The 27609-nt window shown below is 41.8% G+C and overlaps 1 protein-coding gene and 1 long non-coding RNA gene across 23 annotated transcripts in view; one reads left to right on the plus strand and one right to left on the minus strand.

The window, feature by feature from the left end:
* LOC123278720 (uncharacterized) overlaps positions 1-20696 on the minus strand; it is a 63011-nt gene extending 42315 nt beyond the window's left edge. For 12 of the 22 annotated variants that reach the window (XR_011495910.1, XR_011495922.1, XR_011495914.1 and 9 more), the window contains exons 1-4: positions 20482-20695; positions 19900-20044; positions 17331-17471; positions 14438-15272 (exon numbers count right to left, since the gene is read on the minus strand). This is a non-coding gene — a long non-coding RNA (uncharacterized lncRNA). Of the gene's footprint in view, positions 1-14437; positions 15273-16264; positions 17472-18521; positions 18742-19899; positions 20045-20481 lie in introns of all 22 variants that reach the window. The other 10 variants (XR_011495907.1, XR_011495915.1, XR_011495913.1 and 7 more) reach the window with 10 other exon arrangements.
* SPON1 (spondin 1) overlaps positions 1-27609 on the plus strand; it is a 245762-nt gene that overhangs the window by 63242 nt on the left and 154911 nt on the right. Inside the window, exon 3 of the mRNA XM_044752347.2 lies at positions 7398-7531. Coding sequence (XP_044608282.1) covers positions 7398-7531 — 134 coding nt within the window. The remainder of the gene's footprint in view (positions 1-7397; positions 7532-27609) is intronic.

The following is a 27609-nucleotide window of genomic DNA, read 5'->3' on the forward strand; positions in this document are numbered from 1 at the left end:
AAAGCAGAGATGAAAGAGAAGTAAGTCTCCTCTGTTATAACAGGAATGAAGGAGGACAAGGTGGATGCAGATGGGAAAATGAGAGACTTTATATCTGATGACTTCTGTTTTTTCTATAAAGTAAGAGACAAGGTAAAAAAAAAACAAGAATGGAAGAGGAGAGATAAAGGTTGGAGGTTTGGGGAGATTGGAGAAGATTTGAAATCATCATTGTTGAGAGTGGGAAAGTAACAGTTTACAAGATACGTACAGCAGTGTAGCAGGGCAGACTTGAGGCTAGGAGTCAGTTAACATAGGAGACAACTGGTCTTACCATGGGGCTTTGTCCAGCAGTGCTGAGTCACAGAGGTGTGAGAATTTTATCTAGGTTTGGGATTTTATCACATCAGGAAGATAAAATGACAACGGTAAGGGAGTTTTTAGAGAATTTATACCATATATGAAAAGATAAAGATCCACAAATAGATAATACAAAATTGACAAAGAAGAGCAAGAGAGAGGAACTGGCGCTTCCAGATATTAAAATATATTACAATGCCATTGGGAGTGGGGGGGAGGGGATAGATTAGAAAGCCCAGAAGCAACATGAGTGTTTGAGAACCTGGTATATGACTGGTTGAACATATGCCCCATTTGCCTGGGAAAGTTCCACTTTTGCCTGTTGTCCAAGAACAATTGTTAATAACAGCCTTTTTCATCCTTGTTTGGACAATAAATTACATTGTCACTCTATATATGAGAAAGGTGGCATCACAAAAAAGTGAGAGAAAGATGGATTAAGTAGTGTTAAAAGTAGCTTACGGTATGGACTTTCGGTGTCCCATCCCACGTATAAGGAGCTTGGAAGTGGCCACTCCATTCTAACAGCAAGTAAAAAGCCAAGCAAACTGAAAACTCAACAGCTCTTTTTAGATCCCTCAGAGAAGTGAGGTCGCAGGGCAAACCACTGACCCCAAAATTGGAGAGACAGACAAGAGGATCTAGAGAATCACAACTTATCAGAGCAGAAAACTCCACATGCCAGAGTAGGAAAACCCGAACTGTAATTGATGGATTTCTGGAGGCTCAGTGTGGACCACTCTGAGAGTAAGAAACTCCAGGGGCACCCAGTAATTGGATTGGGGGCAGGAGGGGCAAAACTTTTGTGAGTTTTACATCCAGGAGCCCTACCAGGTCCTTGCAGTGAGTATCTGAGAAAAATCCCCTTGTGCTTCTGGGACGGGGAGGAAAAAAGAAACTATTTTTAAATACACCAGAGCATTCTGTTCTTCTTAACCAGGAGTGCCCTCAAGAAAAACTATTCTACCAGAGCCTAACTGCTGGGGTTTTATCAGAGCCTAATCCATGTTGGGAAAAGGATATATCCAACTTGAGGCTCCTGTAGCCTTCCATGTAGGGGAAGGAAAATACATGACTCGAGTCCCCTCCAACCATTTAGTCCTACCTAAAGGCGGAGGGAAACTGAGAAGCACATGTGAAGTTTACAGTCCAGGGGCAAAAGTCACCAAAAGACTGAGACCTAATCATAGGACTACAGAACACTTCCCCTGCCCCACATCTGACCACTACATTGCTAAAGGCCTATTTACCTCAATTCCTTTTACCCAGAACATCATGAAATTGGTGTTGGAATTATCAGACCAGGAATTTAAAACAACAATGATTATTATGCTAAGGACTCTAACAGATAAAGTAAACAGCATGAAAAAACAGATGGGCAATGTAAGCAGAGAAATGGAAATCCCAAGAAAAAACAAAAATAAATGCTAGAGATAAAAAACCTTGTGACAGAAATGAGAATGCCTTTGATGCGCTTATTAATAGGCTGGACATAGCTGAGGAATCTCTGAGCTTGAGGATGTGTCAATAGAAACCTCTAATGCTGAAAAGCAAAGAGAACAAAGACTGAAAAAAACAGAATAGAATATCCAATGACTATGGGACAACTACAAAAGGTGTAACATATACAGAATGGGAATACTAGGAGAAGAAAGAGAGAAAGGAACAGAAGAGAGATTTGAAACAATATGACTGAAAATTTTCCCAAATTAATATCAGACACCAAATCACAGATCCAGGAAACTTAGAGAACAAGAAGGATAAATGCCAAAAAACTACACCTAAGCGTATCATATAAATGACAGAAAATCCAAGAGAAAGAGAAAATCCTGAAAGAGGCCAGAAGAAAAAAAAGCTTACCTATAGAAGAGTAAAGATAAGAATTATATCCAATTTTTCCTCAGAAACCATGAAAACAAGAAGAGAGTAGAGAGAAATATTTAATGTGTTGAGAGAAAAAAACCTGCCAACTTAGAATTCCGTACCCTGAGAAATTCTTCTTCAAAAGTGAAGGAGAAATAAAGACTTTCTCAGACTACCCAAAATTGAGGGAATCTATTGCCGGTAGACTTGTCTTGCAAGAAATGTTTACAAAATTCTTTAGAGAGAAGCAAAATAATATAGGTCAGAAACTTGGATCTTCATCGATAAAGGAAGAGCATCAAAGAAGGAATAATGGAAGATAAAATAAAAAATTTTTATTTTTCTTATTCCTAATTGATCTAACAGATAACAGTTTGTTCAAAATAATAATAGCAACAATGTATTCGATTATATATGTTTATGTCTCTATATATGCTTATGTATGAGTAAAATGAATGACTGCAATGATGCAAGGGACAGGAGGAAGGAATTAGGAATATTTTGCTATTATAAGGTACTTGCACTATCTGTGAAGCAGTATAGTGTTATTTGAAAGTAGATTTGTATTAGTTGTAAACGTATATTGCAAACTCTAGGACAACCACTAAAAAAAGCCAAAAAAAAAGTGTGATTGATATGCTAAGAAAGAAGAGAAAATGGAATCATATAAAATACTCAAAACCAAAAATTCGTAAGTGTGGAAGACAAAAATAGGAACAAAGAACAAGGGCAACAAATAGAAAACAATAACAATTATGATAGATATTAGTCCAACTATGTCAATAATCACCTTAAACATCAATGGTCTAAAAGACAGATTGTCAGAGTGAATCAAAAACAAGATGCCTATGTGTTGTCTACAAGAAACCTATTTTGTATATAAAGACACATATAAATTAAAAGCAGAATAGTAAAGATATACAATGCTAACCCTAATCATAAGAAAGCAGGAATAGCTATACTAATTTCAGACAGAGAAGAGCTCAGAGCAAGGAAAGTCATCAGAAATAAAGAGGGGCATTACATGATGATGGAGGAGTCAATACTCCAAGAAGATGTAACAATCCTTAATATGTATGCACCTAACAACAGAGTGTCAAAATATGTGAGGTAAAATTGATGGAACTGCAAGGAGAAATAGCTGAATCCACTATCATAGTTGGAGACTTCCACACCCCTCTATCAAAAATGGCAGATAATCAGTAAGGATGTAATTGAACTCAACAGCAGCATCAGTCAACTGGATATAATTGACAGCAATAGGCTACTTCAACCAACAGCAGATTAGACATTCTTCTCAAGCTCACATGGAACATACACCAAGACAGACCACACCCTGGGCCACAAAACACACCTTAACAAATTTAAAAGAATAGAAATCATACAATGGCTGCTCTCAGACCACAATGGAATTAAACTAGAAATCAATAATGAAAGATAGCTGGAAAATCCCCAAATACTTGGAGACTAAACATTTTTAATTAACACATGGGTCAAGCAAGAAATTTCAAAATAAATTTAAAAATATTTGAACTAAATGTAAATGAAACTACAACATCAAAATTTGTGGGATGCAGTGAAAGCAGTGCTTAAGGGAAATTTAGAATATTGAATGTATATGTTAGAAAGGAAGAAAGATCTAAAATCAATAATGTAAGCTTCCATCTTAGGAAACTAGAAAAAGAAAAGCAAATTACATCTGAAGTAAGCAGAAGAAAAGAAATAATAAAAACGAGAGCAGAAATCAATGAAATTGGAACAAGAAATCAATAGAGAAAATGAACAAAACCAAAAGATGGCTCTTTGAAAAGATCAATAAAGTTGATAAGCCCCCAGCCAGGCTTACTAAGAAAAAAAGAGAAGACACAAATTGTTAATGTCAGAAATGAAAGAAGGGACATCACTATAGATCCCATGGACACTAATGGAATAATAAAGGAATATTATGAACAACTCTGTGCCCACAAATTTGATAACCTATATGAAATGGATCAATTCCTTGGAAAACATAATCTGCCAAAACTCATACTAGAAGAAATAGACAATATGAATAGGCTTATATCTATTAAAGAATTGAATCAATGCTTAACAACCTTCCAAAACAGAAAGCACCAAACCTAGATGGGTTCAGTAGTGAATTCTACCAAACATTTAAGGAAGAAATTATACCAGTTCTCTACTTCCTAACTCATTCTGTGAGGCCTGCATCACCCTAACCCCAACACCAGACATACTGAAAAAAAAGAAAACTGCAGACCCCATCTCTCATGAACATAGAAGCAAAATTCCTCAAGAAAATATTAGCAAATCAAATCCAACAATGTGTAAAAAGAATACACACCATAGCCAAATGAGATTTATGCCAGGTATGCAAAGCTGGTTCAACATTTGAAAATCGATTAATGTAATCCATCACATCAACAGACTAAAAAGAAAACTCACACAATCATATCAACAGATGCAGAAAAATAATTTGACAAAATCCAACATCCATTCATGATGGAAACTCTCAGCAAACTAGGAATAGAGAGGAATGTCCTCAATTTAATAAAGAGCATCTACAAAAAAACCTACACCTAACATCATACTTACTGGTAAGAAACTTGAAGCTTTGCTGCTAAGATAAAGAACAAGGCAAGGATGTCCCATCTCATCACTGCTTTTCAACATCATACTGGAAATCCTAACCAATGCAATAAGACAAGAAAAGGAAATAAATGGTAGACAGATTGGGAAGGAAGAAATAAAACTGTCTTCGTTCACAGATGACATGATTGTCTACATAGGAAAATCTGAAAGAATCAACGAAAAACCTCCTAGAACTAATAAATGATTATAACAAAAGAATAATGGTTGCCCGGAGTTGGAGAGAGGAAAGGATGAATAGGCAGAATACAGAGGATTTTTAAGGCAGTGAAACTATTCAGTACAATACTACAATACTACAATGGAGGATACATGTCATTATACATTTGTCCAAACCCATAGAATATACAACACCTAGAGTGAACCCTAATGTAAACTGTGGACTTTGGGTGATAATGATGTGTCAGCGTAGGTTCATCAATTTTAACAAACGTACCACTCTGGTGCCAAATGTTGACAATGGGGAAGGTTGTTCATGTGTGGGACAGGGAGCATATGGGAACTCTCTGTATTTTCTGCTGAATTTTGCTGTGAACCTAAAAGTTCTCTTAAAAACTTGTTTATTTTTTTTAAAAAAGTAGCTCATAGCATGGAGAAAATAGAGTTGGAGCTCTACTTCATCATATTAAACAATAAACTCGAAATGGATTGAAGACCTAAATGTGAAAGGTAAAATTATAAAGCCAATGGGAAAAAATATTGGAGAATAACTTTGGGATCTCAGTTTTTTAGGCAAGACCACAAAAGTACAAGCCATAGGAGAGAGACTGATGAATTTGACTGGATGAAAGTTATTTCTGTTAAATGAAGAATTCCAGAGATAAGGTGAACCTCTGGGTAACAAAGATATTGTAAATGATGAGGGATTTATATCTAGAAATTCCTGCAAATCAATAATAAAAGGACAAGAAAATCCACTGGCAAAGAGTCTAAGTAGGCATTTCACAGAAGGAGAAACCTGACAAATACATGAAGAGTTGCTCAAATTTGCTAGTATTAAATTAAAACAAGATACTACTTTATATCCATCAGATTGGAAACAATTAGAAAGTCCAGTAATCACAAGTACTGGTAAAGATATGGGGAAATGGGAACATTTGTGCAGAGCTGGTAGAATAAAAATAGGAATGGCCATTCTGCAAAACAATCCGGCAATACCTAGTGAAATTAATATGATTATGTCCGCAACCCAACAACCCAGCAATTCCACTACATTGTTTATGTTGCTGAGAAACTCTTCTGTGGGTTCACAACTGGAGCAGCATGAGGATCTCCATTGCAGCAATGTTTGTGGAGGCAAAAAGCTGGAATTCAGCTAAGTGCTCCTCACTGGGAGAATGGATACATAAAATGCGGTCTTTGCGTGCAATGGAACTAGGCAGCGTCAGAAGCAATGAATTACTTTCACATATATTTCACATAGTAACACTGACATATCTCAAAAGCATAATGTTAAGTGAAAGAAATATTAAAATACAAAACAATTCTATATAACTTCAAGTGAATCATATATATATATATGTATATGCTCAGAAGGACATATATTAAATACTTAGGAGCAGGGCTAAATAGAGGAGAGAAATGGGAGAAGGATAAAGAATGTAGAGATAAACAAAACGTAATCCTCCTAAAAAGTAGAGGAATTTTTAAATGTAACATAAATACAATATGGATATCATGAACTCATTAAGTTATATTTGAAGATTAAATGAGTAATTCAGATAAAGCACTTCACAGTGTCTAGCAAGTATGAAACACTCAATAAATGTTATCTATTAATGTTATTAACACTACTCGTGACATAGCTGCTACCAATCAATTGGAGTTGGCACTTAAGACCAATTGGATTCAGATAATTTCCCCCAAAAGATCCTTCCAGGTCTAATAGTCTATGATTCTACTAGAGCGACAGGCAAGTACTGGCCGCAGATCCAAAGCAAGCAGGAGAAGTGCTGAAACAGTCCCGGGGAATGGGAGTGGCTGCTGGCTTTTTTCCAGTGTTATAGGAAACCTTGGTGATTGCCCTGGGAGGACACCAATACAATGCACTAACTAAGAAAGTAGAGACCACACAAGTAAACAGTGCTATGAAGCTGAGAGACTTCATGCACTTTGGTATGCTTCCTCCAAAGGGGCGTTTTCTTTTAACATTTGAATTTCAAGTTATAAAATTGTAGCCGACTCACCAAGTTTAGCTACAGAGAGAGTGTTTGCTTTTGATTGTCCCTCCGCCATCCCCCTCCTTCCCTAAAGTGGGACACAGGTTGTGTTAGGGAAATGAGCGAGATCATCACCTAGTGGCCTGTTCCTCAAAGTGCTGACACAAGATCCTGGTCCCAGAGAGCAGAGAACAAATGCCAAATCCTTGCCCTTATGTTAATTCAACGAGCATTGACAGGGACTCTATGCCAGGCACTATTCTGCTGTCTGGGGATGTAGAGCTGCTAACACAAAGTGACAAGTTTAAAAATAAAATTAAGGAAGTGTCAACTCAGAAACTTGAGACTTCCCAAAGTGACATTGCATCTTAATGTGTTTATTTTCCATAGATCATAGATGAAGAAGAAACCCAGTTTATGAGTAACTGCCCCGTTGCGGTCACTGAAAGCACGCCCCGGAGGAGGACGCGGATCCAAGTGTTCTGGGTAGCGCCGCCAGCAGGAACGGGCTGTGTGATTCTCAAGTAAGTGAACCTGGAATCCTTGCAACGCCGCGCTCTTTCCCAGTGGTCTATCGAAGACTTCACGGGGCGGTTGCAGAAAGAAAAGTGGCTTTCCTGGGGCATCAGACAAGTTGCATTATCTCTCTGCCCTCATTATCTCGACTCTAAAACAGGACTATGGGCCATCATGGGTGAAGTGCTATGAAAAGAATCATTTACCTGAATCTCTATTTTTACCTAATACAGGGATTCTCCTACCCTCTATCTTCCTAGACATAATGCTATGAGGGCCGATTAAGAAAAATTACAAACCAGGTGGGGATAATCCTTGCCTTCCTCCATCTGGAATTTAACACCTGGTTTCCTTAAATTGTGCTAAGCTGACCTGAGACCCAACTGTAACCTCCATGAGCCTCCCGCTCTGCTTTATGATCTCATCTTCTTCCTTCTCCATCAAAATTGCCTGCTTGTGCCACTTGCTAGCTGGCCTCCTGACCCTCCCTTTGGTGAGTTATAATAGACCATAAGAGGTGTTAACCAGCTGACAGTTTTCCGCTGAAAGGTAGCAGTATCTCAAACCTCTGTCTCTGAAATTGTTTGCCATAGAATGGTGTTCAGGGAGATGTAAACACGTGGGCAGGAAATAAATTTCTACGGTTAAATAAGTTTGGAAAATGCTGTATCCCCTTCTTGCAGATTCACAAGATATCTTAGCATATTGAAGGTTTTGCAAAGTCCTGCTGAAATGAAATCTGTTTCTCTTGGTTTGACCCTGCATTTCCCAAACTTGTTTGACTGCAAAGCTCCTTTTTGTTTTTTTCTTTGAGGAAGATTAACCCTGAGTTAACATCTGCCACTAATCCTCCTCTTTTTGCTGAGGAAGACTGGCCCTGAGCTAACATCCATACCCATCTTCCTGTACTATATGTGGGACACTTGCCACAGCATGGCTTGACAAGCGGTGCATGGGTTCACACCCGGGATTCAAACTGGCAAACCCCCTGCCACCACAGCAGAACGTGCGGACTTAACCACTGTGCCACCAGGCCAGCCCCTGCAAAGCTCCTTTTTTGCTGAGACATCTATTAACATTCACCAATTTGGGAAACACAGCCATACCCTCTTTTAAATAGATTTAAAGTCTGTATAGAGTGATGCTGGGAATTTTGGGATTTCAGATAGGCAAATAGTCATGAGTGGATGGGCAGGGCTCCAATGCCAGCATCCAAGAAGCCATTTTCCCATGGAGGTAGGGGCTGGGAACTTCCGAACCATCTTCTTCTTTAAATCACCCAAGGCCTTATTTATGTATTTGGTGCATTTGTCTGCATCTCCAGCAGGTAGACATTTCAACAGACTTACAATTGTGGTTGAGTCCAGCTCACCCCTAAGGAGAGGCTGATAGCCCACCCCCAGCTAGGCACTCCAGTTGCCACCGTTTCTGGCTCAGCTGTGCCTGGCTTTTGGAAAAATGCCCACAGAAATCTCTGGAAGCCTCTGTCCATTGTTCAGACCCAGCCATGTCTTTGTCTGGCCTCCTTTTGCTGCCATCTGTCTGGGCATCATTTATTTCCTTCTTGGTTTAATGCAAGCTGAGCATCCTTTCACAGATTCTTTGAGAAGTTTGGCTCTTGACATTAATGTACAGGGGTGATTAAAAAAACTTTGTTAGCAGTAGAAATTTTTTTAATGAAACCTTGTGTATAAACCCCAATATATAACATGTATCTAGTATTTACTTGAAATGCAGGAGAAGGCCTTGTGGGAATAAACGAGGACCACGGAAATGAGAACAAACAGAGGCTATTTAGAGCTTGCTCTGTAGCAAGGGAGTCAGCTGCTATCACTAGCATTTGGCAGAGACTCAAAGGCAGGCCAAGGAGTGGGGAAGCTTTACAGAGAGGAAAAGGGAAGGCTGCAGGTACGTTCTGCTTGGAGGTTATTGGCATGGGGAAGCTGCAGGGGGGCTCACTGGAAATGGAACAACTTCTGTGATTCTTTTGGAGAGCATATTTGGCTTTCTTTTGTTGGTCCTGAGTTGGCAGTAGGGGAGGCAGTGGGGACAAAAATTAGAGAAGCTGATAGTTATCGACAAGTCCTAAACCTTCCAGGCTGATGGCTGTCGAGGTTGTGGTTTGGCTTCCCAGGCCGGTTGCTGCAGAGGCTGGGGGTCAGAGTTCTATTGTCATTGTCAAATATGGCCTGGCCATTCTCCATCAGTATTTTCAGGCTCTCAGCCTGGAGTCTGGGTTCTCAGCTTGGCTTTTCCAGACTCGCACCCCTCCGCATGGCAGCCCAATCACTCTGCAGAGCCTGGGGCTCCAACGAAGACAGTTGGAAAACATAGACGTATGCGTTGAGTCTTCCTGCTCTAAAAACCCTTCCCTTTCTGACCCAGATCTCTGGTTTTTTTCGATTTATTGTTCTCATAAGCCAGAAGCATTTGATCGTCTTGGCGAAAGCCAGAAAGTCATCTCTTGTTTACCCACTAACAATGATAAACATATGTGTACATATGTTTATCCACTAACAATAAACAAACGTGGCTTGTCCATTCACTCATTCTTTCAACAAATGTAACTGAGCTTCTACTTGCGCAGGCGCTCAGGATCTACGGGCAGCTGAGAGGCGTTCTTGGCCCTGGAGGTTCTCCCAGGCCAAATAGAGGGGAGAAAAAAGGTCAGCCGATACTTTCTGTGTACCAGGAACTCAGCTGCTCATCTAGCAGGCTTTATCTAATTCAGTCTTCACAACAAACGACCTCCATTTTACAGTGGAGGAGACAGGCCCAGAGAATTAGACACATTTCCTGAAATCACACATTTATTTCACTCTAACGCCCATGTTCTTCCTTTCTTTTATGTATTTTTTTCTGAAGGAATTAAATATAAGCTACAACTATTCATTAAAGAAATAATAGTTTTATGGGTAAGACATAAATACTTTCACATTGTAAAATTTCAAACAAGACAGAAAATAGTGAAATACAGAAAATACAGAATATAGGAAAAGCGAAAAATCTCTAACATCTCTCCCAATAAATCCCAGAGTCCCCTACCCAAAGGTAGCAATAGTATCAATTTGGTGTCTGTTCTTTAGACTTTCATCCGTGCATTTGTGTGCATATTAAGTCAACATAAAAGAACGTTGTTTCATTTTTGTGGGAATTTAAATTTACACAAATGGTATCATAGTCTACATAGTGTCCCGAACCTGACTAAGTTTTCACTAAATAAAACGTCTTAGATATATTTCCAGGTCAGTGCATGTAGGTTCACCTCTTTTTTAAAACTGTTGCACATAATCTGTAGCGTGACTATGTTAATTATTCCACGGTAGATGGACATTTAGAGAGTTTCCACTTTTTTACTGTTACACATAATGCTGCAATGAACATCCTTATACTTGTGTCTTTGAGCAAATATGCAAGTCTTTATCCACAGTAGATGCCAAGAAGTGGGATCATAAGGGATGCACATTTATAATTTTAATAGACACTTCCAGATTTTCCTCCAAAAAGCTTGCCAACTTAAACACGCTCCCTGACTTTGAATAAAAGAGCTTATGTCTTTACTTGCTCAACAACTCAATGTTATCAATCTTTAAAATTCTGCCAATCTGATAAAAACAGTATCTTACATTAATTTGCGTTTTCCTGATTACTAGTAATATTAAGAATCTTTTCATATATTTATTCTTTTTTGATTTCCTCTTCTGTGAATGCCCCAGTCATATTATTGTCCATTTTTCTAATAATGTGTCTTTTTAAAATTGATTTTTAAACATTTAAATATGTAATTATACAAAATATATTTATGTACAAAATAGATTTTACATAAATATATGTAAATACATAAAATGTACAATTTTATGTATTTAAAACATATTTATACTTAAAATTTACCTGTAAATAGTCCAGATAATAACAGATTGTTATACATTTCAAAAGTTCTCTCCATCTTTTAACTTTGCTTATGGGTGTCTAATCATCCGGAAGTTTGAATTTTTGATTTAATCAATGTATCCATCCTTTCCCTTATGAATTTTGATTTTTTGTGTCTTGTTTAAGAATAATTTTCCTACATCCAAGGTTATAAATATATTCCCATATTTTAAATATTTTTATAGATTTAAAAATAAATTTAGATCTTTAATCTTCCTGGAATTTAATTTGTGAACGATATGGTGTCAGTAAGCCTCAAAAGAAAATAGATGAAGTGCTCAAAATGAGGTGCCAAAGGGCAAGTTAAATCAGGGGTTTATTTGCAACAGTGTGGCCAAAACACTGGGAGGAGCCTTCATCACCCAGGCCTGAAGGGGCAAGAGGAGGAAACAGAGAGGATGGAGAAGACCACTACCTCACAGGAGCCGAGCTCTTCAGTTAAGAGAAGCAACTAGCTTGAGGTGTCCCCACCAGGACCCCACCCCTGTCCTTTCCTCTGATCCCTGTCAGTTCTCCCCTTTGGCCTGGCTCCAACTGTGAAGACAACGGAGCCCCTTGATAGAGTCCATACAGATTCTCCTCTGTGGCAAAGACCAGGGTGCAGAAAGACAGAGAAGGTATCTAGAAGAACAAACCAAAGATTTCCAGCACAGATAGAGAATCAAAATCTATCTATTTTTCTCAAAATGTCTAGTTGTCCCACATCCATTTATCAAGTAGTTTATTCTTTCCCCAATGGTTTGAAACGCTACTTTATCAGATATGAAATTTTTATACAGGTCCATTCTGTTCTGTTGATCTTTTTATCTATTCCTGCTTGAAACCCACACCATTTTATAGCATAATTTTATTTATGTTTTGATAGCAAGTCATTGCCCATTAATTTTCTGGTTCAAAATGTTCATGGCCATTCAAGCAGATTCATAATTGCAGATGAATTGTAGAAAAAGTTTGTTGTGTTCAATAAAAACTTATATTTCTATTTTGAATGGTGTTGCACTGAATTAATAGTTTAATGTGGGAAACATCAGCGTCCCTACAGTATGTTTTCCAGGTCAGAAATATGGAATGTCCCCTATTTATTCAGCTCTTTTGTGTCCTTCAGTAAAGTAATGTAATTTTTCTTCACATAGATTGCACATTCTTATGAGGCTTTTTTCCCCATGGTATTTTATAGTTCTGTTGCTTTTGTGAATGGGCTCTTTTTTCCTATTATATTTTATAATCATTGATTGCTTGTGTTTAGGAAACCTATTGTCTCTTGTACATTGAGTTTGAATCTGGACACTGCCGAACTCTCTTGATAGTTGTAATGGCTTCTTCTTTCATTCTTATGGGAAATAATTAATAAGCATAACTTTTAGTCCTTTTTCCTATGTTAGTTTATCTATCACCTCTAGTGGAATATTAAATAGTGGTATTCTTGCTTATTCCTGATTTTAATGGGAAGACTATTATATTTCACTTTTAAGTATAACATGAAGTACAAGTTTCCAACTGATGCCTTTAATCAAGTTGAGAAAGACCCTTTATCCAACTGAGAAAGCTTCCTTCTTCCTCATGTGGAAGGTGGTGTTTGGAAAACCAACCTCCCATGTGCCCAGAGGGTACCAGCACTGAGAGTCAAGCTATAACCAGTGGTCCTGATTTTCAAGACACTTTCAGTCCAGTTTTGGTATCAACAAAAATGTGTATGCCAAAGTTAGCAAACCTACAACAGACATGAACTGGGGACAAATTAAACATGGTTAGTCAGAAAGGAGATGGGTGAAGAATGGCATAGTGGAAGCACCAGAGCTTCTTGGAGAGGTTGGTTTATGTCTTGAAGGCTGTAGAAGAGTTTGGAGAAATGGACAGAAGGGAAGAGATTATTCCAGGTGAAGGGAGTGGAATGAGTGGAAACTGAAGTGAGAGCTTGGAGGTGAGAGTAAATGTGGCAGCCCCAGGAGACAGTAAACAGACAGACTTGGAGAGATTAGAGCGTCTTGGGGGGCCAAAATCCATTGCCGAATCGTGGAGGTCCTCCAATGTCAAGATAAAGAGATTGAACTCGATTCAAGAGGAACAAGGGAGCCATTAGTGGTTATTAAACAGTGGACTGACATGCTGGGAGGAAGGTTTGTTAAAAAATTAGTAAGGAGGGGCCAGCCCAGTGGCGCAGCAGTTAAGTTCTCATGTTCCACTTCTCGGCGGCACGGGTTCGCCAGTTCGGATCCCAAGTGCGGACATGGCACCGCTTGGCAAAAGCCATGCTGTGGCAGGCGTCCCACGTATAAAATAGAGGAAGATGGGCATGGATGTTAGCTCAGGGCCAGTCTTCCTCAGTAAAAAGAGGAGGATTGGCGGTAGTTAGCTCAGGGCTAATCTTCCTTAAAAAATATATATAATTAGTAAGGACACTTCAGTCTGGCAGCAAAGTTCAGGACAGATGAAAGGGGAGATGCCAGCTTTGCTGTAGAGGCCTCACTTGCAAAAACGAGCATTTGTGTTGTGGTGTTTGGGTAATATTCCTGGGAGAAGGCAGCCCAGTAGAATAAGCTGCAGAGCCTCCTAAATGTCTATAGATGACAGCTCTAAAGCCCGGTTGGTTGGTTGTGTTCCTTTGCCCAGGAGGGCAGGCAAGGGAAGCACATAGCAATTACGACTTTTCTTTTGGCACAGACCTGACGCCATTTCCATTTTCCATTTGGAGGCGAAGATTTGAACATTGCTAAATTACAGGCTTTCCAGGCAGCCCTCCTCATAGCTTTCTCCCTGCAAATGAATGACCCAGCACTTCAGGTTTCCCCGGCATGCTGCAGTGCTGCAAGCATGCTGCAGCCCGTTACAGCAGAGGAGCAACTGATTGAAGAAAAAGCCCCCGTGAATAGAATAGATGTTTACAGACCCCACTAGAAGGAAGTCCTGTCCCCTTAAATCGGACAAAAATTTTGTCCCCTGATGCCATCCTCTCTTTCCATACATTTATTACCTTTATTACTTACTTTTATGACTAGATTTCTGACACCCATGTCATTTTTCTGGGAGGATCTGAGATGTGGGTCCTCCTACTCCTGAGGAGATAGTCACTTGGTGAACCGTTTGGGGATTTCAACCTTATGAAACAATGGTTGGTTACAGGCAGTAAAAACAACCAAGAGCCAATCCCTGTTCTACGTGCATTACAAATACTTAGTTAATTCTCACAGCAACCTATGAAGTAGATACTAAAGAGGATGCTGAGGCACAGAGAAGTTAGGTAACTTGCCCAAGATCACAGGGTAATTGACAGAGCTGGCATTCAAACAGAAGCATCTGAACTCCAGAGTCTGTGATCTTAATACTGCACTCTCACCATCTCAAATTGGTGCCACTGGGTCAGGTTCAACTCCAACTTCTCCCTCTCCCCCAATCTCATTAGTTGCCAGCCTTGTCTCTTCTGTCTATCACTTGCTTCCCATTCACCGCCTTAGTCATAGACACTTCTTGCCTCACTATTGCAAGAACATCCTAATTGCTCACCCTCGTTCCTTACCCTCCGCTCCTTCCTCACACTGGGATAAGACTTGCTATCTTCATATACAGCTGAACCCCACACTTACCTACTAAACTTGAACGGGGCCTTCCATCACCTTCAAGATAAAGTCCCTAATCTAAATCAGATCATTTAAGCCTCCCAGCATCCTTTACCAGAGTCCCTGACCAGCCTCTACTTCCACTGAATCCCTCCACGAACACTGTTATCCGGCCATTCTTGTCTGCTCACTGTCGTGGTAACACTGAGCACCTCCTGTGTGTGGGCACCAAGAACGCAGAGGCTGTCTTTGAAGAGGTCACAGTCTAGGGGTACAACACAAACAAAACAAATCAGGTCCACAGTCTGGCATCTGCAATTCTGAAGTCCAAAAAGCTCTAAAATCCAAAAGATTTTTCTTAACTGCTTTAGGGCCCAAACCTGCCCTGAACTGACTTGAAGTTAGTTATAGTCTTTTAGTGTAAATATTAATGTGTTTGAAGCTGCCCCAGACCCTGATAGGTGTATTACAAAGTGTACTATAAGATCTGAGATCTTGTTCAGTGTTCCCCATCACCAAAGAACAAAGCATAGCGTCCAAGGCCCTTTGTGACTTGTTCAAACCACCTTTACAGCCTCATTTCTAGGTGCTTCTTCTCCCCACATGAGACTGTGAGCTTGATGGAGGAGGGGATCAATTTTACTCCTCTTTGTAGCCCTGATGCAGAGGTTGGCAGGGGCCTGCAGACCAAATCTGGCCCACTAGCTGTTTTTGTAAATAAAGTTTTATTGGAACACAGCCACATTTAGTCATTCATGTGTTACTTAGGGCTGCTTTCATGCTACAGTAAAGAATTGAGAAGTTGCAAGAGAGACGGCATGGCCTACAAAGCCTAAAATATTTCTTCTCTGGCACTTTATAGAAAAAGTGTTTACTGACCCCTGCTCTAATGCCCGCAGTGCTAGGACTCAGTAACTACTGATTCCTGTCCCAGGTACTCCTAAAAGCCCATCTAAGACAGAGGCTTGTATGCAGATAATTTATTTCAGAAGTGATCCAAGGAGCAGGAGGTGGGAGGGGGTATGATTTGGTCAAGTGTTACTAACTTGGCCATCACTGTAGGCTACCAATTCCTGATCCCTCTGGGACATTTTGAAAAGCTTTATAACATGCGTCTCAGAACAGTGGGCCCAGGGATGAAGGGGGAAGCCATTATCCATTGTCTTCTATCCTCCATTGACCAAGGTTGGTCACACAAGCGTTAACTCCCCTGCACTTCTGGGTTGCACACACAAGAGTGTTTTCCTGAACACATACTGCAGCATCAGAGAAGCTCTGGGACAGGAAGCAAGAGGTACACCACGCAGACAAGATGTGCATCATCCAGTTACAGTGGGGCAGAGCTGGTCACTGCAACAGTGGCTGGAGTCTGAGTTGGGATGAGAGGATGTAAAGAGGTATATAGAGGTGCCAATGCATCGAGTAGTATGAATAACAGTGTAAGTAGCTTGCATTCATTGTCAAGCACTGTGCTAGGTGCATTGCATGCCTTATCTTACTTAACTCTCATGAGAGCCTATAGGGTCTTCTCTATATTGTGCCCATTTTGTTGATGAGAAAACTGAGGTTTAGAGAGTTTATATTCAGGATCATAAAGAAGTTAAATAATGGAGTTGGGACTTAAACCCACTTCCGCAGGACTCCAAAGCCTTTGTTGTTAACTAAATGCTAAGTTACACTGACTGAGCTCGACCACCCACACCCCCTGCCTTCTGCCTCAGTTGGTCTGTGAGGTGTGTGAGGGCAGAGCCACTCTTGTAAACCATGGGTGGAGGAGGCCTGTGGGGGGAGATGTTGTTCCCCCAGTGAGGAAACTAATTGTCATTTAGAAAATGGAAAACAAACCCAGGGACCTGGCAAGAGAAAGTCTTGTTTGTGGAAAGAGAGGATGGCTATTAAGGAGGAATTAGCCAGCACTCATAATGCTTTGTAACTTCATAGAGCTCACCAAATCTTTTTATCTTGGAAGGAAATAACATAGAAAACCCACATGAGATGACTCTGCGTGTGATTTAGGAGTTGGCAGGGTGAGGAGAATCTGATGTGGCTGGGGTGAAGCTTACTCCACAGTTTTTCTGGCATTAGGTATTGAAAAGAACCACAGGCTCCTTTGTTGTAAGTCAGGGTGGCCTTCCCGTGAGACCGTCTAGGACCTCAGCAATGCTAACTGGGGAGGAAGCGAGGAGTCAACAGAAAAGGGGCAGAGAAGTCCCGAACCAGCTGAAGCAACTGGTTCTTGGGAGAGCAGTTGCAAAGACTGAGGCCATGGCTAAAAGGGCAACATGTGCTTGGTTCTGGAAGACTTAGATACCCTAAGACCTACGATGCAACAGGTGGAACCCAGATGCCAGGGGTTCCCAGGAGGCTGGTGGTGGCACGGTTCCAGCGGAGCAGTCCAATGGCAGCAGAGTTTCATTCAGCAGCTGGAGTCCCAGGTGCACAGTCCAGCCCCCAGTGGAGGAAACTGGCAAGATTTAAACAGGAAGGATGGGCTGCAGAGGCGCTCCAGGCACAGCAGTGAACTGAAGCTCAGGTGGAACGCTGAAGCCCTGCTCTATGGACTGTGCTAACATTGCAAGCAGTCGACGGCTGCCTGTAACTTGGTGGGCTCGCACAAATACCCATCACCCTCCCAGCTCCCCCCGCCCAACTGTGCACCAGGACCAGTTCCAGTCCTCTCCCACTGATGGAGCAGGAGTTGCCAATATATTTCCTGTCCTGGTCATGGTGGGATCAAAGCATGATGCTTTGACCCTATGGACATTTTTTTTCTTGAGATTAAATTCACATAACATAAAATTAACCATTTTAAAGTCATCAATTCAGCAGCATTTAGTACATTTACAATCTTGTGCAACCATGATCTCTATCGAGTTCCAAAACATTGCCATTGCTCCAAGGTAAAACCCTGTACCCATCAAGCAGTTTCTCTCCACTCTCCTCTCCTCACAGCCCGTGGCAACCACCAATATGCACTTGTCTCTATGAATTTACCATTATTCCATATAAATGGAATCATACAATATGTGACCGTTTGCATCTGGCTTTTTCTCTTAGCATAATGTTTTGGAGATTCATCCATGTTGTAGCATGTATTGTTACTTCTTTCCTTTATATATCTGAATAATATTCCATTATCTGTGTATACCACAATTTTCTTATCTCTGTGGACACTTTTGACATGAAATGGTCCAAGGATAAAAATGGAAACATTTGGGCTACAGTGAAAAAAACACCAGATGGTATCACATCTACATATATTTTTTAACTAGGGAATACACACAATAGATGTGTTGCTCCACTCCTGAGCCTCACCCCATCCCTAGGGAGGACAGTGATGACTCTGGGACAAGGATGGAAAAGGACAAAGAAATGGTTCAACACCTACTTTGTTTATTTTTTAGGGTCATGAAGTAAGTGTGAAACAGGTTGGCTTATTTTATCCCATCACCAAAATGGGTTGGTTAGATCTTTTACACCCAGTATATGACCACGGTGTAACAATGTCATATACCTGGGCATTCATTACTGCATCTTGGAAGGAGCTTGGGCTGAAGCCCACTGAAGATGCAGATGATGCTGGAAAGATGAGCAGAGGGTCCTCAGTGCTCTAGAAGGCGTTCCTCCAGAGATGCTCACGGCTCCGTCACCGTTCACTTTCAGTTACTCATCAAAGAATTGTCCCTGAATTATTAGCCTCCCTGCAAGCCTGCTTGCCACAGAGAATACCCAACCTAAAGCCAGGGAAGAAATGAGATCACATAAGAAGAAAGAATGGCCCCTGCTCCTTCTATGATTAATTATTGCAGGCTGATTTTAGCTACATTTTTCCTTGGGTATTTCCCTAGGATTTCACATTTAACAGCCCCTGGAAGCCAGAAAAACAGAAGAGAAAAAGCTCCATTATATCTTAGTTCTATGCTATTCATAAATGAAAATCATTGTTAATTTAGAGTTTGACAGCTGTGGTGCATTTGTAAGTCCAGGGCAGCTGTCACCAGCACTCTGGCTTATTTTTCAAACAGATGTTTAATTCGACTTTAGTGCTATTGCCAATCTTTGAGGAAAAAGAGAGGGGGAGAAGCAGAAACAGAAATAATCATTATATTCATCATTTGGTTTCCTTTCAAAACATAAATCGGCATGATTAACGATGACATCAGAATTGCTCTAATTGCAGTTTTAGTGCAGAACTGCTTAGCTATCATCTCCTACATGATCCAAAGTCCATTTTTTGGGTTTTTTTCTAAAGTCAGAGGCTGTTTTGTGATAATTACACCCAGACTCTGAACCACAGTCCCAGCTACCCAGGAAAGCCTTCCAGAGTGCAGAAAAAATTGGGGAGTGATGAATGATGGGTGACTGGGCCACAACCCCGGATGAAGCCACAGGGCTGAGTCTTGTCTTATGGCTGTGGAATCAGGAAACCAACAAAAGAAAGGAATGGGAGCCAGGGACTCCCCCGCGCTCTTACACATCTACCTTGCTTATGTGGCTCAGGCAGCCGGGTTTGTGCTTGCTCACAGTGTGCAAATCCATCTCAGTGTATAAAATGAAACACATCTGTGGCTCCACGTAGAAATCTGATGAGTCAGAATGTACTTGAACAGGCCCCACTGTTCCAGTCCACGTTGGTTGGAGGAACCTTCCTTCACACCAGCTGTGCTGCTAGGTAAACCCACTTCCCTGATCTGATTTCTCTGCCCTCGCTCTTTTGTGTTTGGCTCTCAGTGGTCTCGCTTGGCTTTTACTTTGTACCATCTATCACGTGTCCAGTCAATGACCCTCAGTGCCTCTTTGACAATGCCTCGGTATGGGGACACTATATGCAATAACGTACTTATTGCATGTCTATGTACTTGTTTCTTTGTACATTGAGATGGAAGACTCACCTTGCCTTCTTCCTTAGTCCACAGCTGTGGTATGTGCTGTGCTAAAGATGAATTTACCCCAAGGAAAAATTTGGCAGATGTCCTGGAGCCCAGCTCTTAGGTCACGGTTTGGTAGCGGAATGATCCACGGCCTCATCAACTGGTGCTAGAAATAACAGGATGCTCTAAACAGAACTGAAGATGTGGACTCTGAGGGCCAAGTCTGACTCCTCAGAGGGTGGCCCCCCCATATTTTTAAATGGAAAGTATTATTTGCAAATTATTAACCAGAACCTAATTCTTCCTTAACTACAGAAATACCAGGCTTCTGCCAGGTTGACCAGGTGGAATTTGGGGGAATCTTTAGGGAACTCGTACATGTATCAAAATCTCCTGGCTGTTTCTTGCCACCCTGGCCATGTACCTGGGTCCAGACCATGGATCTGTTCCTCCGGCAGCTGCTCCCCCACCTTTACTCCATGCTTGGAGCCCATCCCTTAATACTCCCCATCACAGATAAGGTCAGGTGACAAACATTAATAAGATGTTGTTGAAAGCTCGGGGAGTGCCAGAAGGGAATTATAACACAGAGAATCTACATACCTGGCTTACAGGTTTGGGGCTCTCAGGGCCCAGAAGCCCCAGCTCGTCCTTGGGGGTTCCCTGCTCTCTTACTTGGTGGGCATCAGGCTCCCTCGCCTAACCTCATGGCCAGTTTGCTTCCCCCCAAAACAATGCCCCTGAACGAGTCCCGGTTGCCGCAAGTTCTAGACGCAGCTGTCCTCTGGACTAGTTTGCTTAGCATTATAGTGGTGAAGGTGGAGTCACAGGTCAGGTGGCCTGAGATTGAATTCTGGCTCCACCCCTTCCCATGACGTGAGGCCTAAACTCCCCATGCCTCGGACGCCTCCCTGTGAAATGAGGATAATAATAGCACCTACCCTGGCGATTGCTGTGAGGGTCAGATGAGTTCATATAGATGCAGTGTTTAGAACAGTATCCAGCATAGAATAAGCTCTATACATGGCTATATTATTATGATTATTGCTTTACATTCACAATAAAATGAAGATCACATACAGATGTTTCTAAGACAAAAGAAGCAGTTCGTCCCCAGAAGTGAATTCCGGTTTCTGGCACTTAGGATGAAAACTGTACATTTTTAAAGCTGATTTTTTGAGCTTCAGAAACTCTTAAGCTTCAGTCTCATGGGGTCTCCTTTCCTTTTGCTTGCTTGCTTGCTCCTTGCCAGTTCCCATAGAGAATATGAAGTGGTGCGAAGAAAAACATAAAACAAAATAGTCGTGTTAAATTTTAAAAAAATCAAGACCAGAGCAAATAAAAATTAAAATATAACATCAAGACAAGAGGATGACCAAGCACAAAGATACACAGGCTCTGAGCTCCCGTGGAGTTGTAAGTGTAACAGATTCCAACTCATTAAATAAAAGGGAACTAAAGGTTATTTGATATGAATAAATACCTGTGCCAATTAAATGAATGATTCAGAAAGTTTGATAAGGAACAGGATGTTTATATAATCTCAAAGTACCTGCCCTCAAAATACTTAACAACTTACAAAGAGAAACAGCCACTATAGAGTGGAGAAGCCTGGCAGACACCAGGAACGGAACAAATCTAAATTTAAATCCTGTGCCACCGGATAGGATGCAACGAGAACGCAGTATCGCTTCTGTGATATTCCTACTGAAGACACATAACCTCAATCTAATCCTAGGGAAACATCAGACAAGCTCAGACATTTTATAGAATTACTGACGTGTAATCTTCAAAAGTTTTGAGGTCATAAAAGTCAAAGCCTAAGGAACTGTTCCAGATCAAAGGAGACTAAAAAGACATAAACTTTATATGCAACACTGTGATTCCAAACGATCTTTTGGCTATAAAGGAACAATTATCAAAACTTGAATAAAGTTTGAGGGTTAGATGTATTAATGTTAATTTCCTAAATCTGATGGTTGTATTGTGGTTTCACAGAATATCCTTATTTGCGGGAAAGACAACAAAGTACTCAAGGTAATCAGATATCATGTCAACCACTTACTCTCAAATGCTTCAGGGAAAAAATATGTTCTTCGTATTGTTCTTGGAAATTTTCTTTAGGGTTGAAATGATTTCAAATTAAACAGACAGCTCAAAGGCGAGAGAGCTGGAGTGGAAGAGAAAAGAGAGGAGCCGATTTGCATCTTCCCTTCTCTTCTTTGTTCTTTCTCCATTTTCTTCCTGGCTTCTTCCTCCAAGACTGTTGGGCTAAGATGTGCATGAGAAGATGTTGGGTTCAATTGAGAAGACAGACAAGGACTTGCTAGGGCTGAGAGGCTGGGCTGAGTCCATTTGTTTCTTGATTCCTTCACGTGGCACCACTGTTCCATACCAGCCAGCATGCCGGATGCCAAAGATACAGAGCTGAGCAGGGTGCGGCCTCTCCTAGGAACTCGCAGAGTGGTGGGAAAACAGACCGGTCAATGGGCAGCACACATGGTGTGGAAGGGGCCACCCTGGGAAGAGCATAGGGTTGAGGTGGGCAGGCACCAACCTACTGTGGGGTGGTGTGAAAGGTCCGAAGAGCAGAACTTGTGAGCTGACCGAAGGCAGTAGCGGAGGAGGGACAGAGGAAACAGCGTGTAGAGAGTGTCCCTCAACCAGAGAAAGCAAGGAATGTTGGGGACCTGGAGGTGGGTCCTGATGGTGGGGCAGGGAGGAGTGCAATGGGGCTGAGGAGGCACTCAATAAATGTGACCTTTTTTCTTTATTTTCCTTCTTTTCTGTATCCTTTCCTTTGCCGAAACTTCCCTTCTCTGAGAATTCAGCTGGGTGTTGCTCTAGTTTTTTAATGACAGTGATAATAATAGCTAGAATATGTGCCAACAACCTTATAATGAAGATACTATTCTCCCATTTTACAGAGAGGAAACTGAGGCACAACTCACCCGATGTCATAATTAGAGGAGCTGAGATTTGAACCCTAGGCAGTCTAACTCCACAGCCCAAACTTTTGATGCCACAGTGTACGAGCAGATCTTTAATGAGGCTGAACTCTTGTGAGGATTATTTGTCTTTTATAGCGCGGGCTTGTGGGTCTTGAAAGTTCTTTAACTAGAGGTGCAAATGGGGGAGATGCTTGTGAACAGCCATCTGTCGGTGCATCTTACCCGTGCACTGCTTTCCCACGCTGCACTGTCAGTGCTGATGTGAGTCCTGCCATGGGACCAGGTAAACCTGGAGCCTGGGCTACACCAGGTGATGCTTGTACCCTGGGTGGCTGCAGAAATTACAGCTCAGGGAGCAGCCCATAGTGGAGGAGGGCAAGGAAGGGTCCAATCAAAGAAGAAAGGCTGAGGATCACGTCCAAAGAGTCCTCAGTGGGAAGACAGTCCCAAGGGAAGAAATGGGGCACGGAGCTGAGTCAAGATGTGCAGCCTAGGATGGAAACTGAATAAGGCAAAGTTGTACAAGGCCCATTGTCTGTGATGCTGTAAGTGGCACATGGCCTCGGTGGGAAGGGACATCAATGTATCTCTCCCCATCCCCCACCCCCACTACCCCACAGGACACAACTGTTCATCTGACAAGCATTTAGTGAGCACCTGCTATGGGCCAGGCTTGTGCTAGGTGTGAGGGAGAGACGAGAGAGCAGGCTGAGAGACCGGCATGTGAATCTTCATCTGAGACCCTGAAATGCCAAGCTCTCTTTGGAACAGGGCTGCATTTCCATTCTCACTTTCGCCCCTGGAACAAAGCCAGGAAGTGACAGAGTTACCGGCTTGGAGGGGTCGGGGCGGGGGGGGGGGGGGGGGGGGGGCGTGGAATGTGGCAGGGGAAAATAGCAAGTTCTCTCCTGCTGCCACTGCCACGGCCATCTCTAAAACAGCTCTTTAGAGAAAAGCCTAATTATTCCATTACTCCTCAACAGACGGGAAAAGTCTCCCTTTCCACACCTCTCTGGCAATTACTACAGATTCTATTGCGTTTTTCAAGATGATTCCTGACTGAAAACGTTGCATTAGACAGTTTGCCCCTTGCAGCTGGGCTCTGGGGTCAGACAGGTCAATGTCGGAGTCCTGGCTCTACCCAACTGAGCCTAGTTTCCTCCCTATAAAATGAGGATAAGGAGCTAAGCATGGGAAATGCCCCTTCACATTTTTTAAAGTAGTGTAGGGTTTGCAAAGCACCTTCCCAATACTCTTGCAAGGTTGCCATCATAATCTTCTTGGGAAATGAAAGCTCAGAGAGGTAACACCATTTGAACTGGATCACACAGACCCTGAATGTAAAAGTCAAGATAGAAACCTGGTCTCTGCTTTTAAAATAGAAAGGATTTGCTGTGTTTTTGCACATTTTCTTTTATGATGCTCAAAGTCACTGTATAAAACTGGGGACACCTACATCTACCTACCTCTCTTTGCCCAGGAGTTTTACCTTGGTGTTTCCTCATTATATGGGAGTCGAGAGAGCCCAGTGGAGAAGCCATGAGTTGGGCATCAGCCTCATTGGGTTCCTAATCCTGGTTTCCCGCATAAGAGTTATATAAACTTGGGCGAGATACTTGGTCCATCTGTGCCTTGGCTTTTTTCATCTGCAAAGGAGATAATAATAGTACCTACCCCGTAGGTGGGAGAATTAAACAAAATAATCTATGTCAGTGGTTCTCTACCCTGGCTGCACATTAGAATCACCTGAGCAGCTTTTTAAAATCGCCGGTGTTCTGGCCTCAGCTCTTGAAATTCCGATCTCCCTGTTCTGGATGAAATTGGTGTGTCAATACTTCTTAAAAGCTTCCCAAAATGATTCTAATGAGCAGCCAGGGCTGAGAACCCTTGAAGTATGTAACATGCTTGCTACACAGTGCCTGCGCATAGTCAGCACTCAATAGATGTTAGTTGTTATTGCTGTAAAAGCTGCTGACATAGTCAAGGCATGTTGGCTAACACTGCTGAACAGGTACGAACACCCAGTGGACCCCAGCGGCTCTGCAGTGCTCTGTGGGTAGGTGCAGAGAGGAGCAAGAGAGAGATGCTCCTGCAGAAGGGTTTACTTAACTCTCTAGTTGGATAAAAAAAGGCATAAATACATGAGAAGTTAAATAGCAACGTGAGGTTTAAAGTAGAAGGAAGATAACGTTTTTCAAGCACCTACTTTGTGCTAGGCACTTTCCACATTGGCTTAGCTCATTAATGCTCACAGGAGTCCCGTAAAGTAGATATTAACCCCAATTTATAGGCAGAAAACTAAGGCTCAGGGCTTTAATTCACCTACTGCACACTGAAGAAGTAGATCCAGGATCAAACCTGATCTGCCTGACAACAAAGGTCTTTCTATTATACCCTGTCTTTGTCATGCTGATTTCATGGTGATTACAAAGAATACTAATGAACCAGTTGGGATTAGAAGTTAGAAGGTTTAAACCCCAGACCTCATGGATATATGTATGTATGTATGTCTCTGTCTGTTATATTTTTAATCATTCTATCCATTTATCCTTCCTTCTTCCATCCACCCATCCATCCATCCATCCACCTAATTCTTTTATCCAACATGGCTACAGAATAAGATTTTCAGTTTAATCAAATATTTTGGTTAATAGGCCAAACTTTAGGGTAAATTTTAATTAATTTTTCATTTTCCTACATAAAGCTAAAAAAATTAACATTAAGCTAAGCAATATATCACTTCCAGTAAGTCATAGAGGAATAGGATAGCTGAGGTTATGCTTTAAAGCATGCTAACGGTATTAGAGTATTTAATGTAGATTAACTACTAGTCCTAAACAGTAATACAAATAGAGGAAAACAAAATTAACATGATTAAATACGTTCAGAGACTCTTTATTCTGTTAATTGCTAAAATTTGGGCAACAGTCAGATTGCAAAGAGACTTGCAGCTGCAGCTCCAAAGGAGCTGGTCGTCCCCTCAGCTGTTGCTAATTAATGCGATTTTCCTAATAACAGTTTTCTGATAGCAGAGAGACAGTAACAAATCAAAACAACTTCATTTTTATGCTGATGAGCCCTAACAACAACAATGAAAATTGCCCAACAGGATCCAAATAGAAATGTTGCTAACTGCAGGCTTACAAGGAGTATCTTTCATGCACAGCTGACCTTCAGTGTGGAAGTTTATTGCACGAATACGTGGGCTATATGGGATAGCACGGCAAGTCACATCCTCGCATCAACCACAGTCGCACTGGGTCACAATGGGATTATGCCATAGGCCCCAGAGAGGAGCAGGAAAGTGCTCTGGACAATTGTCCATTGCTCTGGACCTAGGCCTGTGTAAGTGACCCATCTTCTCTTAATTTGTCTGACATTTTTTCCCAAAGACAGAATTCAAGCAGACCAGTTTGCACCATTCAATATGCAGAATCCCTACTGGGCAGAGTTAGCAGGAAAGCGACCCAGAAGTACCCAGCATCCCTCATGTTCAACCCATCTAATGTTGCCTTTGCCTCTTGTATTGATCTCCAGTCCTCCTTTTTTTTCTTTCTTTTTCTCCTTTCCTTCTTCCCACTCTCCCTTCCTTCCTTCCTTTCTTCCCTTTCTTAACTTATCTCTGAAAGTGTTTTCTATGAGAGAGGCTGGAAAACAGGGCAAATTGTGCCCAGATTTCATGGCTTACATGTGGTCTTATGTTGCTCCAGAATTCTGTGGGGTTCAATATGATCATGGCTCACCTCTGATGAGCTCATTGGACATAAGGATGAGCTCAGATGCTACAAGATGGGTGCAGATGTTGAAAAGAAGAAACATGGGAGAAATCTGGAGCGAGTCAAAAATGAAGGCCTATGGGTGTCTTTTCTTGGGAGGGCGGGGGGTGGTCAACCCAAGGGATGAGCAAAGTGGAATGCACAGTGCAATCAGCAACTGTCTTTTCCATGAAGAAAGCTCTGTCCTTGGTTTTACCTCTTCCTGGCAGACATACCATCATCCTGCTGATTCCCAACACTGTGAAGGGATTTCAAATACAACCTGAATGGTTCCTTTTGAGAACAATGCTTGCCATCAGCCAAACTACCTAGCTTGAACAAACCAAAGCAGAATTAACTGGCCTTTATGCAATGGGAAATGTTTCGTGACTCAGAGCAGTCACCGTTTGCTGTTCCCCCAGCACTCTGGGTGGCACTGCTAATGCAGAGGAGTTCGTGCCTCTTGCCAGATCGTGGACATATGGTAGACCCACAACACTATGTGTTGAATAGGAAAGAGTTGAGTTACGGGTAAAGTCAGTATATGGAAACATCTCAGATTGACACACCCTCAATGCTTCCTACATGAAAGGCACCGTGCTAAGTGCTGGAAGGGCCGCAAGGGTACAAGGAGCCCCTTCCCTGAAAAAGCGCAGAGTTCAGTCGGAAGTACAAAACGTAAGCAGGCACACAATAAGTTAAATGGTAAAACAAGATATTAAAGTGCAACTAACATCAAGAGTACCCACCCAATGCCCAAATGCCAAATGAACAGTAAAGATGAACGGTGATCTAGAAATCCGGAGAGGTCACTTCTGAACTTTCTGGTCAACGGGACTCTGAGGAGGCAGTGATATATGGTGACAGATGAGTGGGGTGTGCTTAGGCAGAAAGGAGGCGGAAGTGCATTGGTGGTTTATCCAGTAACAGAGGTAGAAGCCAGGAGGGGCCCTGTGATACACGTTCTGCACACAGTGAAAAGGCAGGGCTGAGTTCCGGTAGTTGGGAAGAGTCAGGAGGGGTCA

Source organism: Equus asinus, chromosome 20 (genome assembly GCF_041296235.1).
Source record: "Equus asinus isolate D_3611 breed Donkey chromosome 20, EquAss-T2T_v2, whole genome shotgun sequence".
Lineage (NCBI taxonomy): Eukaryota > Metazoa > Chordata > Mammalia > Perissodactyla > Equidae > Equus > Equus asinus.